Below are 14402 nucleotides of genomic sequence, written 5' to 3' on the forward strand. Positions count from 1 at the left end.
ACAGGAAGTTCTAATGATGTATCCATGAAATCATCATTCAATCTCTCTTTATCGATCTTCGTAAGCAACAAGAAGAACAAAAAAACGGTACGGTAATTTGTGAAGGAGAATCGTAAATTGGATTTCTGGGTAGCTTGTGAAAAAACTTTGGGTCGCTCTGCTGCATCCGGCTAACTGTCGTGGAGTATTTTGGTTATACTGCATACCTATGTGCTTAAATAGGCTTTGTGATGTAGGAAATAATGGAGAGAGGTTAGTGAAAGGTTTCCGGAATGAAGAATAATCGTCATTTAAATTTATCATGTATGTAAGGATTCCATTTACTTCGGTTTCCGTAAGGAGCACGAGATGGTTCGAGCGAAGATTGCAACTTCTTAGTACCCTTAGTCATTTTTTGCCTGACTTTCGATTAATAACATGAGATTACATTACCAGGGTATTTGCTACCCGTTCGATATTGGTAGCAATAAGGTAATTTTGCTTTCAGCCGATATGGTTGTGTCTGAAGAATAGGTAGCAATGTCAATTTACAGAATGCGGTGGTACTGAGTAGCATTGAAGTTGGTACGATATGTTTTGAAAAAAACTCAAATCAATCGAAACAATTTTGAAGCACAAAGTGTCTCAGAACACACTGCCGTAAATTCGACCGCATATTCTGGGTCCCAAAACATGAAGGGAATTTCTTATCAACATATATCGAAGGGCGGTTTGTTTTCGATATACACGGTGTGAAGGGTTGTTTCCTGAGGATGTTTTTTTTATTAATATATTCGAAACGTTTCGTCACAAATTAATGAAATTTTGTACTTTATCGTAAGTTTTCGTCCTCTTTTTGAGTCTCTATCAAGAAATTGCCGCATTAACACCTAACTTTATTGACAAGTTTGTAGGAAATATGTTAAATTTGAAGTTTTTACAGAAAGAAGATATTATCGTCGAAAGCTGAAATCTCCAAGTTTTTCAAAAAATTGCGATTTAACAAATCGGTGGATGCTATAACAAATTTTATTAAATAATCATCAGATTCAAAATCTCTTTTTTACGAGGAAGTAATTTCAATTGATAATGTAAAAAGTAAAAATCTAAATTTATGATTTGGGCTTTATTAATTCGGGAACTAATTTTAAAATATAATTAGCATGAAAATTTCACTTCTTCAATTCAGGATACAAAATGTTTTTTAAATCACAAATGTTTAACAAAAATCCAAATTCTGGAATTTCTAAAAAACTAAGGACTTTGAAAATTCAATAGTTTCTCTCCGGAATTAAATGTCTTTCACCCTATGCTATTGTGGAGTAATCAATAAAGGGTGATTTAAAGATTTATGGTATTGAAATGTAAAATCTTAAATTTAATTGAGGCATTAATATTTGGTTTGGTTAAGTATATTTGACTCTAAATTTCAGATTTGATTAAAAGAAGATTAAAATGGAACGACCGTTTCGAGAATACGTGATTTATCTTAAAAATGGCCTACACATGGATCACGCAATCACTTTATAAATCAAATTGAAATGAAACTAGAATTTTTAACCGACATTTAAGTGAAATTTTAATAACTATGGCCTTTGGTGGATATATTATCCAAAAACAAAAAATGATTTAAATCTGATATTTATTTAATAAGATAAAGTGTTCAACGATTTGTTAAATCTTAATATTCTCGAAAACTATTGGAGATTTCGACTTTCAACAACAGTACCTTTTTTATGTAAACATCTTCAAATTTATCTTCAATATATCCTATAAAAACGCCAATAAAGTTAAGTAAAAAAAGTTTAGGCACTTTTTAAGTGCTACCCCCTGTATTACCGAACCTCAGAAAAATGTGGCAATTTCTTTATAGAAACTCAGAAACAACACAAAAAGTTATAATAAAGTGCAAAATTTGATAAAGTTATCTCGAAAGGTTTCGAAGATAAAAAACCGTCTTCAGAAACCAATCTCTTACACTTTGTATGTTGAAAACGAAGCATCTTTTTACGTATGTTTATATATGACGCATCGTCATGTTTTGGGACCTAGAGTACGTTGTTGAATTTATGACACTATATTCAGATGCACAAACATTGTATAATAATTTCCGGTTTATTAATTTTATTTTTAAATAGAACGTTGCTTCTTTCGTTTCTTTTCCAGAGCTTTAAGCATATCTTATTAGATCAATTGTAGTGTACCCAACAGAGAAAAAAATAACCATAAGAATATAGCTCACAATCAATCTGCTATCGGTGCGGTTATGTAGCCATAACCGTTCCAAATTGGACACTTTTAAAATCTGCTGACAATGTTACCTGTCAGTTAATTTCTATGGAAACGTTGAAATTGATAGATTTCTTGGTTTCCATGGAAATTATCCACTAAAATACATTAATAATTTTAGTTTAACCCGTTGGTTGCAGATACATGAATGCTTAGAATTCGACCATATTTTTGCTCAATGCCAGTGGAATTTTTCAATAATCCCTAAGTTCTAATGCACGTAGTTTAATAAAGGAATTCATATTCGGATGTGTTAAAGTAGCACCTATTAGGTAAGTATTATACGTTCTTAACACTACATTACTTACTCACTGTTTTCGATCGGGGTTCCCTTGGTCCATCTACTGTTACTTTTATAGCTTTGTGGTAGGTGGCTACAACAGGTGGCGATGTGAACACTGTAATTGTAATGGTGAAAGACTTTCCTGGAAAGAGAAACCGCGTCAATGTACGCTCCTAAATAAGGATTTGAAATAACACATTAAAATAAAACTTAATTTTCCTATAAGGTAGCGTAACTTAGTGTACAGAATGCCCCAAGTGTCCATGTGATCATTGGAGTCTCAAACACTATAAGAAATAAACAGTCGCTTAATGGATCTATTGACATTTTCGCCACATATAGAAATTATTGGCTTTAGGATATCAAACTCGAAGAAAAATTAATTAAAATGCTAATATAATAAATAAAAAAAATTTAATAAAATAAAAGCACAAGTTCTTATTTACAAAGAAAAGGTCAAGATGGAGGATTCGGACTTTGAAGGTCGGGGTTTCTTTTTCGGACCTGAAAGGCCCGGGATATCTCGGTCGAACTTGAACGGTTGTAGTGCGAAATTTAGGACCTGGATGACCGGAGTCCCTGGATTCAATCTGATGGCATTTGGGCATGCTAAGATATTTTTTCTATCTTGAGAAGTGTTTGGAGGATAGCGCCCCGAATATTATTTACGAAGTACTTAAGTGTCTCGAGAACAGATTATCAGATTTAAAAAAGTAACTTGTTTTCTGTATATTTGTTTTATTTCCATCGCTTGTTAAATTTTTCCTATTTAAATCTGAACCACTCCGTAATATTTCATTATAAAAGTTTTGATCCGAACTAACCGAAAAAATTGTGGCTCGAAAAGCTTTAGTCCTCGGTAACTTTTCGAACGTCTTTCAGCAATTTCTGAACAAATCCACATACTTTCCAGAGCAATTCGAAATGGCAGCTGCTGAAACGACTGCCCTAGATATAATTAACATCTATTATGTTAATACTAAATGAATCAAAACTGGCCAATTGGTGTTTCGTAACAAAAATGTAAACAGATTTCCCAACAATGATCAATTGAAACGCAGTAAAAGCCTTCTCTATATCTTTGCCCTTGAAAATTCCCTGGTATTATTAATTGGAAATGTGGAATTACACATTTACACTTGACATCTATAAATTATTTCTTGGAAGATTACATATGCAAAACTCTGGAATTTACTCGCCCCGTTTGCCCGAATCAAACATGACGACGGATAATAATTTGATCCAAGAAAAAATTTTCATTGTGTATTAAATATTTATGTTATTGCCATGTTATAATTATTAATCCCATAATTTATGGTATTTATTACAGACTGATTCCCAATCTACAAAACCGTATTTATGTCTAATTTTCACCTTCAACCCATAGCTGATAACTTAAACTGCACATGGTTAATGTTGATAGTTATAAATTCAGTAAGCAAGCAACTTAAATATTGTGGTAAAACATTTTGTGGTAGAACTGAAGAAATAACAACATGGAAGTTGCGGTTATGCAATTAATTAATAAAGGTACAAATTTCGTTATCAGTGGGTTTTGAATTTCGACAAAACGCCGGATATCATAAATTTAAATTGAACGCATTTTACTTACCAAATTCACTGAATTTCTATTTAAATCAGACACCCTTGCAGTATTTTGCTGGATTTCTGCTTACCTCAATTTTATATATTTGTATAGGAGATTCATATTCTGCGAAAATACACATTTAGAATACTTACATATCTGGTAATTTAGATCATTTATTTTTAACCGAATTGACGAGTTCAGTCAGGTTATCTTCTTATAAAAGTTCAAATGTTCAAGTGGGTTAACACGCATTATATCATTTGATTTCATATTCAAACCTAATCCCAGTAATAAATTCGAAGGTTTAGTGCCTTCCAATTTATTACTGAGTCGCAGATCATTTTTAAATTTTACGACCAATAAATGTATGTCGTTTCAGCGCGAAATTACTTGTCAAAATGAAACATTATTAGTTGCGCCCATTGTCAAGAAGGAAAATAGAATACTTTTTGTCGTCACGGAAAATTAGCATTTTGAAATCGAATTTGGATACTTTTCAGCGATTACTAGAAACACAATGTGAACAGCAACCTTGATAAGCATATATGCGGAATGTCCGGAAAGGTCATGTCATAAATTCTAGGGACAATAGAGGAAGTTAAAATTAATGCCGGTATTTCATTTTAAAAAAATCCTAACGACCTTTGTTATCAAACTATTAGAACTTAAAGTAAGAAGTTTAAAAAACTGTTATAACTTTCAAAGAATTTTCATGGTAAAAATGAAAGTTGAGCGGTTTAAATAACTTATAGTTAAGTTGATTTTGATATGTAAACATGATGTTTCAAATGTGTTTTCTACCAATAGGAAGTTAAAATTTCTCATTTAAACTCATTATTTTTTTAGTGAGTTGACGAAATTGAAATTTTTTTCATAGGTTAATTTTTTCATCATTTCCCTAAAATAAAGGTATAGCTTACTTTAATCGATATCTTGTACCGTTTTCAGAAAATCTCATTTTATCATAAACATGTATCATACAAGTCAACTGAATGTCTAAAAATGAGAAATTTTAACTTTTTTGCAAATAAGCATGATTATGAGTTATTTAAACCTCTCAACTTTCATTGTCACCATGATAAGTGTTTAAAAGTTACAACAAAAGTACTTCTTGAACTTCTCATCTTGACAGCGAACAACTTGCTAACGAACGTCGCCAGGATTTTTTATGCATATACTGGAACACCCTGTATATGAAGTAGCAGCATTAATTTAGCGTTCTTTATAACGCCTACAATTTATGGCATCACTTCCCTGAACACCCTGTATGTCTTTTTAAGTAAGAATATTTCTAATTAAAATAGTAAGAATTACTTTATTTCTAATCTTTTAAGTGACTATATACCGGCAGTGTTTAGATCTACAGGGTATCGCATTGCCAGACCAACCATAGGATAACCCATGTAAATTTCAGTACTAGATAATATTATCTTCCTTGCTAATTTAAGGGCAAAATTGTATTTGACTTATTAGACTAGCGTGTATAATATAGAAAATGTGCTTCGCACCATTTGCGAGATATTTCGGGAAAAAACTTTTCTGAAATCTGCAAACTTCTAATGTTGCCCCCATATTTTCCTCAATTAAACTACCAGCAACAAAAAATATATATTAGTTAATAGTGTTAGTAAACAATAAATAAACATTTCTAATTCTATTTCTAACTTAATCATTTTTATTTTCATTCCTACTGTGTGAAACATTTTTTGAGAAACTTTAATAAATATAGAATCGTTTTGACCAAATTTCTTTACATAATGTCGCAGTAGATAGTAAGATGACGGTTACTGGTGGTTAAATTCGGGAAAATATCAGAGCAGCATTATGAATTTCCAGATTTTAGAACAGTTTTTCTCAAATTATCTGGCAAATGGTGCGATGGACGTTTTTCATATTATATATTCAAATTTCTCATAAAAGGACCTTCAAAAAAGTCTAATATAATTTTGTCCTTAACCGAACAAAGAAGATAATATTATAACAGATACTATGGAAATTTACACTACTCAAAACAATTAGGGGATATTACGTTATTTATAAATAGATTTTGTTATTCAATTTTATTCGCACATTTCCTTCAGGATAACAATAATTTTATAGGACCAAACAGGAAAATAGAAAAATAATTCATGCCGTAGGTCGGTATAGGTTTTAATTTGAATTCTCACAAATAGTATAAAAGGGCATTTAAGTGCTACTTAGGTATCCGTTGAATTTTTGTACTCAGGATTAAGTGGTGTGGAATTTTTTAATTTCATGATTCCTGCAATGAACAAGCAACATAATTTGATGGAAAGTGAGGCATGGCGAGCCATAGGACAACTCGAAGCTGGACGAACACAGACTCATGTTGCCCAAGTGTTTAATGTCAACCAAAGTGCAGTTTCAACATTACGGAATCAATTTCTTGAAACAGGAAATGCTAGAAGAAGACCAGGACAAGGTCGGCCATCAACAACAACATCCAGGGAAGCCCGATTTTTCCAATTGCTAGCGAGAAGAAATCGCAATGTCAGTCAAACACTTCGAAAAGGCGAGTTTGCCCGTGGTACCGGAAGGTTTTGTGTCCACTCAAACCATAAGAAACGGATTTCACAATATCGGATTGTATGCCCGAAAACCAATGGTGTGTATTCCACTGAGTGTGAAGCACAAAAGAACAAGAAGAGCGTGAGCTGAACTTAATCGAAATTGGACCCGTAATGACTCGGATCAGGTACTCTTCAGTGACGAGTCTAAGTTCACGTTAGAACCTGATAATCTACGTGTTCTGATTTGGCGTGAACGCGGAAAACGAAACAATGATCAATTTATCACAGAAAGATCTCGCTTGGAAGGTGGTGATATCATGGTGTAGGTTGGTATTAGTCTTGGCGGGCATACAGATCTTTATTTCATTGACAATGATCCCTTAAACGCCAACAGGATCTTAATGAAATTCTTCAACTTATTATAATGTCACGTACTGGAGCAATAGGTAATCAACACTTATTTATGGACGACAATGCTTGTTCACATCGCGCTAACATCGTGAACAACTGATCGGATGAAATGAATATTGAAAGAATGGTATGGCCTGCTAATTCTTCAGTTAGAAATCGAATTCATCTTGTTTGGGATACATTGGGAAAACGTGTTGCAAGCAGAAATTTATCATCTCGACTTATTCCACATCTTCGAAATGCTCTAATAGAAGAACGGAGTGGAATTCCCCAAGACGTCTTTGATAACTCGATTGAATCAATGCCATCACGATGCCAAGTTTTTTTAACAGCAAGTGGGGATCATACCCATTATTAAAAATACATTTTTATACCAAATTAATTAATCACGAATTCAAATTACATAAGATAAACATCCCGTTTCAATTTAAAAATTTGCACAATTTTAAACAGGACTGGCACAACTGGTCAAATTAAGTTTAAATAACAAAAAGTGCTTTATTTTATCAATAAAAAACCTCAGACTGTAAATATAATTTGTTTTGATACGTTTCATGTGGCACCAAAAACTTTTAAGACAATATTTTGAAATATCCCATAATTGTTTTGACCAGTGCCTGGCAATGCAATGCCGTGTATACCCTCCTGTACAGGGTGTAACATACCATCATGAAGATATTTAATGGGACGATAGGACTTTCCAAGACAATAAAATACTGCTAATATGCCAATAATCAAAAACGCACCGTTTTCGATACACAAAGGAGTAAAGTGTCATATTTTGTGTTTTCTCACTTAGGCCTTGAGTTAAATTGTAGTAAATTTCGTACATCTATTTTCTTTATGACTTTATGACAACAAAATATCAAAATCGTCGATAGATATCAACAGGATGTAATATTTTTTTGGGTCAAGTGCTATTTTATGTTTGTTGTATTTTTTTTTGGACCACCCTGCATGAACTTTTGTATCAAATTAAAATTATTTTTTCTATTTTTTAACTGCTTGATCCCTTGCGGCATTTTTGCATCTATCAGCGTTTTCGTAGAATTAAAAAAATATATTAATCGATACAAACTGGGAAACTCCAATCTACGCGTTTCGGTATGTAAACTAGGATGCCTTGGGGGAGTTTCAGCTATTTTAATAATTTTGTTTTGATTTGTACGTTTCGCATTTAAAAAAATTTAAGACAAAGCGTTCCGTGAGAAAATTGCAAAATACTTTAAAAAATTGAAACTTTGCCGTCCTACATATAAAAAATAGTGGGTTTTTAGCCATGGGTCTAAAAATACTTTCTATTATGTCGCGAAGTACTATCGGCCTTTGAGATATCTCCATGACGTTATGTTACTCCCTATGTAGAGTAGCCGTTATCTGTCTCATCTGTGTGGGTAATTTTTTTTATTAACAAAGATACAAATAATTTAATTTAAATGGATAAAAATGGGCAGAATTTCCTTTCTTTTTTAGTGATCTATCCTAACCACCCATTGACCCAATGCATAATACACATCAAAACTTGTATTAAGCGTAATAACTAAATATGGCGATGTTTGGTATAATTCTCAAACGATCATAAAACAGTCGTTGAGCCCCATGTTCTCTGTTTCTACGTTAAACCCACATATGGATCCAATTATAACATCATTTTAAATATCCTTGTGGTAAAATATCGGGTTTGTCGACTTACTCCTAACATTTGTGGTATTGAGTCGCGTGCCATGTGGCATGACAAGAAACGGAAGCCCAATTAAGAAACAAACATTACAAAATTAGGGTCAGTAATGACTATTAATAAGGGCTTCATTGCAAGTAGGCAGTGAGAAAGGTTTAATATTTATTTCAGGAACAAATGTATTAATGACGGCGTTAATATAATCGAACGGTTTTAACGCGTGAACGTAACGAATGAGATAATAGAAGTTCAGATTATCAAGCATTTGTTAATGTAAGTGTTAATTAAAAGATTTTTGCTTTACTAAAAAAAAACAAAAACAATACAATTATAAACGATTCAACTGCAAATTGAAAAGTCGCCCTACCAACTCCACCTTTCCGCTTCTCTCCGAGATTCAAAAAGCTTAAAGTCAGGAATCAAAATATCGTTAACTGACAGGTACTGATCACATGACTGATAATGCAAGGTACTACTAGTTGTACGCAAACAGCGAAGCAAGGTACCTGTCGCTTTACAAAATCGTGCACACATATAGATCACTAATGAATGGTTTTATATGCACTACACGGACATATTTATAATCGATCGAATCTTTAACACTTCCAATTTTATTATTATGTGAAGTTAATCAGATTCTTAATAAATATGTAATTCTAGCGATAACGTTATTATCTCGGCGATGTAAGAATCAGTGTCGTGCTAGGCATCGATTATAAAAATCATAATTCTCGAAAATTCTCTACCTTATATAATCTCGAAACGTGGAAAAATCGTGCGAGGCCGATGAATTTCTAATAAGTAACAGTTTCTGATAAAATAAATTTCGTATTGAGTCTGTTTATCAGATTTGGGCGAGACCTCCAATTAATTAAATCCAGAATGCAAAACTTTAAATAATTGCCCCGAGTGGCATTTAAAAAAATTTTACTCGCTTGTCACCACTACAATATCTCCCAAATTGGTACTCAGGAACTGACCTTCCAATATCAGGAACGTTTTTTGCCCAGGGCTATATTTATGTTTCCATGTATTTCCATAGTGTCCAATAAGAGATATATTTGAACGTCTTTTTAAAGAACGTATGTAACTAGTTACTTGCTAGGGAAATCCTATTTCATTTAATATATGTCTTATAGTATGATTTATTAAATATCTTACGTTTTATATTTGTTCGTCAACTTTTTGCCAATACTGAACGTAAAATTAAAATCTAAAACAATTATGAACTACGCCGTTGAAATTATATAGGATGATATCCTCTTTAATAATATTTTTTATCTGCAACATTATAACTCTGTGCGAAACCGAAGCAGTACGAGGCGTTGCGCATCGCCTAAAAATATCACTTATAAAAATAAACAGTCTTCAAATAAATTAGCTAATCGACACTTCATTACCCACGACTATTTGTTCTGTTAAGGATTAAATTGAGTTTTCCTAAGCCCGACCCTGATACAGTTTTATAACTAAGTCTTTTACCTCTTCCGCTTCTTCCTACAAATCGCAAGTCGTTGAATTTCGCCTCTCCGTTTTTCATTACAGCACTGTAGTTTCTCATTTCTGCACAGCAATTTTCATCGTTCCCCGCTTGCACTACCACTTTGGTACCGTCTAGAACCTCGATAGCGGCTACCACTCTAAAGCCCATCGGCAAAGTTTTGTTGGACCTCCAGTGTTCTGGCAATTTCGAGCACAAGATGTAGGGACTCCCTGTAGCAGCAAACTGCTCTCCAGGATGTTCAGTTTGAATTTTAAACAGGATATCATTTAAATAGTCCTCGTAATTGGGATATGTGACATGGAGACTTGGTGGATCGCACATAGCGCTTCTCGGCCAAGCTTCTTCGGATATGTTACAGCTTTGGACAGGGAGATGCATCGGGAGACAATAACTTGGGATTTTGAACAGTATTTATGCGAAGTATTATGGAAGAATAACAATGAAAATTGTCTACGCCTTATTGGAACTAGGGCTTAGGAACATATCAGTAAAGTTATGCCGATAAGTTAATCGAAAGGATATGTTTATTTATGGAGGAGTGAAACCAATCCGTTAGCGGTTATTTCTTTGCATTCATCCAGCAGCAAAACCATGTTCCTGCAAATAAAAAAATGTTTTTAACATAAAGTTTAGTCAGTTACCGGCTCTATGAATATACAAATTATATTACCACAAGTGCATATGCAATACTTTAACACACGCGACTGCGACCGTTAAAACTGAAACTTTTGAATAACGTATTTCATTTTACTAGTTTAAAAACCATGTACGACATGAAGGTCCACAACAAACTTAAATTTTGCTTTAACATTATAAAATTGTTAGAAATTGTGTTGTTAGAAAAAAGAAATAGATATTCACATAAACGTGCGAAGGCTCACGCATTCGTGAGACGTCAACGCGTATGCTCGGCTTGGGATGACGCAGCGAGACGCGCTATAAATTGGTATTACGCGAGAAATTTGACTTTTATCAATAAATATTATTTTTCTATTAGTTAATTATTCTTTATCACATTTAGTATTTTTTGTTAAAAAAACAAAAAGGGCTCAAAGGGTGAAGCTACAAATAAAACAGTACTAACTGTTTCAGTAATATAATAGTAATTTTTCTATCAATAAGAGCTTTAAAGTTCTAATGTAAAATAGAGTTTTTTTTTCATCGACTCCGCTATATATTTTTAGATATTTTGATTAGTTTCACCAATAGCTTTCAAAAAAACAGATAATTTGTTTTCCTTCAATATTATTTATTTATTGCAACTAAACACGACATAGAAAAAAATTACGGTTTTAAATTTATTGGAACGGTAGCGCGTCATTCAGTAGAAACTTGAACAGTTTCTACTGAAACTATCGAAACTATGAACTACTCAAAGTGGTTATTAATGATACGATTTTTATATAGATTATATTTTATTGAGTTATTGTTAAAATCTATAAAGAGGTGGGTAATTTTTGGGGGTGTCGGTCCGTTTTACCACCCCAACCGTTTTTATTACTAACGCTTCGATTATGAACACACAAAATAAACTGTTCAATATGGACATTTTTTCCTTGCCTCCTTTGTTTTACAGCAGAAAACATTTCAGTTATTTAAAGAATTACTGCACAAAGTAGATCCTTTTCCCTTCGTGCGATAATATTCGGAAACACATAATAATTACCTGAACTAGAGTCAAATTAATTAAAAAGGTTTTGACATCTTTTATTTTCTGAAAGAACAAATATAAAAAAGTAGAAGAGACAAAAAACTTCTAGTTTGAATAGTCAATACTGTATCACACATAAATTTATTTTGTAAATAGCCTGCATATAAATAAAATCAAGTGATACTAAGTCTGATACGCAAGATGGCCACTCATCTCATCGTCCAATTCACCAATTTAGAAATGTTCGGCCATCACAGCCCTATTAACACTACGTACAATAACGAGATGCACTATGCTAAAAGTATAAACATATAATAGACCTTCACGCGACAATAGAATTCTAGGGAATAATTTTTATTAACGGAAATCTTAATGGCAACAATTACCTAGAGATTCTAAAAACTAACATTTATCCTCTTATCATCGAAGTAATAGAAAATCAGTTAAATAATTAAGGAAACTAAATATGGAAGTTCCAACGAGACGAAGTACTATCACTCTACGTTCTTCGGAAGACGTCCAATAGAATGACCAGCAAGGTCTTCTGATCAAACACCTCTTAGTTTTTGCATTTGGGGCAAATTTGAATAGTGATGTACATTTAATTACTAACACTCAATTTCCGCTCTAATAGAGAAAATCTTAGGGAACGTGTTATCAGGTGTAAAGAATGCAGTCTTATTTCCAGAAAAGCTTTAAATTTTTTTAAAAAACATAACTAGACAAAACCAAGTGACTCCCTTCTTTGGGCATTGTCTAGTTATTCGCATTAAAATTAGTAGTCTATATCTCTCTATAAATGCTTTAATTTATTAACCCGGAATTGCGCGAATTTAAATTAGAGCGGCAATCTGACTATCCGTACGCAAATCCAAGTCAGACGAGGGGTAAAAAAAGCGGAAAAAAATCGTTTTTTGCCCTTTAGTCTGAAAACAATTACCACCATGTATCATTTCTTTTCTAAAACCTTTGAATGGGGCAGTCCAGACAAATTCAACTTAAAGCTGATTAAAATGTATGAACTGTAACAACGTGTGTACCATGAGTGGAAAGATGATTCACTTGCCGCGCCAAAGCATCGGCATAATACTTAAATCGACTTACTCACCAGTCGTTGGGATTTTACGTTATACCATATGACGTACTTTATAACTTAGTATAACTAACAAATATGTTCTTTGAAAATTCGCAGTTGCAAATGTGGCAAACAATCTCTCATGATCCAAATTTGCCGCGAATAACGTCAGAATTCAAATTCGCTACAAATGTTTCCGGCTAATATGCGTCAAAAATAAGAAACTTCACGAGGCACACGAACCGAACAACGGAATATACGAAACTGCTGATCACAATCGTTCCGTGAGAACGTATAGTCATTCCATGGTAAAATTGTTGTTAACCTTCCCATTATGTCCACTAAACAAAGACAATAGCTAGCACCCGATGACAAGAAGAAAAGGGAGAGAGAATCGCTGAAAACAATGCGCGTTGTCATTTGAGGGCTGGTTATCGGTTCGGTTTTGATTCATAAGGCCCAGAGATCTAATGGAAGGAGGGATCTTGCCTTTTGGCGATTTATTCGGTTTTTAGCCTTAAATCAAGGGGGAATTGTGAAGAAAACAACGCGCAACAGAGCGCGAATGGGCGGACTCCGGGGCGGGACTTTAAAAACCGCTCCTTGTGGTTTAGGTGCTTGATACAATTTATTTATTATTATTGCTGTTGTTTATAATCAGCCAACCACATGTAAGAATAGTCGATCAAATATAGATTAAAATTTCGTCATTCATAAATCGAGAATGGCCAATTTGGCCGCTCCCACTGCGTGGCCCGAGTTAGAATGAAGGACTAGGTAATAATTCTTCTAAAGAGTGCGGAAAGTTTTGCCGCACGTTGTGAGCAATCGAGTATAGTGCTACATGTGTGCAGGGTGTCAGTGTCAAAAAATGTTGACACTCACATACAGTTGTAGACAGAAGTATGAAATATTTTAAATCCTTCATAGTTTTACATCAAAATAATTTATTATTAAAAAATAAACATATTATATAAAAACCGAAGGATATATTTAACAATAATATAAACAAAAATAAAAAAGTTCGTTTCTACAAATATAAAAAAAAATAAAAACAATAAATTATGCTGGACAGAAGAATGAAATAGTTCGTAAAATCCATTATAATCAATACAAAACTTTAATAAAACTAATATTTGGTGGCATATCCTTTCGAGTCGATAACAGCCTGACATCGACGGTGCATAGAATCGATTAAAATTTTCACAAACAAAAATAGGAATCTTCACTCGTTCTTCCTGCAGGAGTTTCCACAACTCATCCCTATTCGACACATTCCTGCCTCTAATTATTCGTTTTAAGTGTTCGCAAAGATGCTCAATCGGATTAGGATCCGGCGACCGAAGCTCCCACTCTAATATGAAAATGTTATTATCATTCAACAATTTTTTTACTAATTGGGATTAATGTTTA

General features: G+C 33.3%; 1 protein-coding gene across 1 annotated transcript in view; it reads right to left on the bottom strand.

The window, feature by feature from the left end:
- The window catches only part of LOC136350944 (runt-related transcription factor 3-like), a 35201-nt gene extending 21905 nt beyond the window's left edge, over positions 1-13296 (bottom strand). Inside the window, exons 1-3 of the mRNA XM_066303131.1 lie at positions 13023-13296; positions 10242-10860; positions 2577-2693 (exon numbers count right to left, since the gene is read on the bottom strand). Of these exons, the coding sequence (XP_066159228.1) occupies positions 2577-2693; positions 10242-10641 (517 nt within the window). The 5' untranslated portion in view covers positions 10642-10860; positions 13023-13296. The remainder of the gene's footprint in view (positions 1-2576; positions 2694-10241; positions 10861-13022) is intronic.
- Between the last annotated feature and the right edge of the window lie 1106 nt (positions 13297-14402).

This window comes from Euwallacea fornicatus, chromosome 4 (assembly GCF_040115645.1).
Source record: "Euwallacea fornicatus isolate EFF26 chromosome 4, ASM4011564v1, whole genome shotgun sequence".
Taxonomy (NCBI): Eukaryota; Metazoa; Arthropoda; class Insecta; order Coleoptera; family Curculionidae; genus Euwallacea; species Euwallacea fornicatus.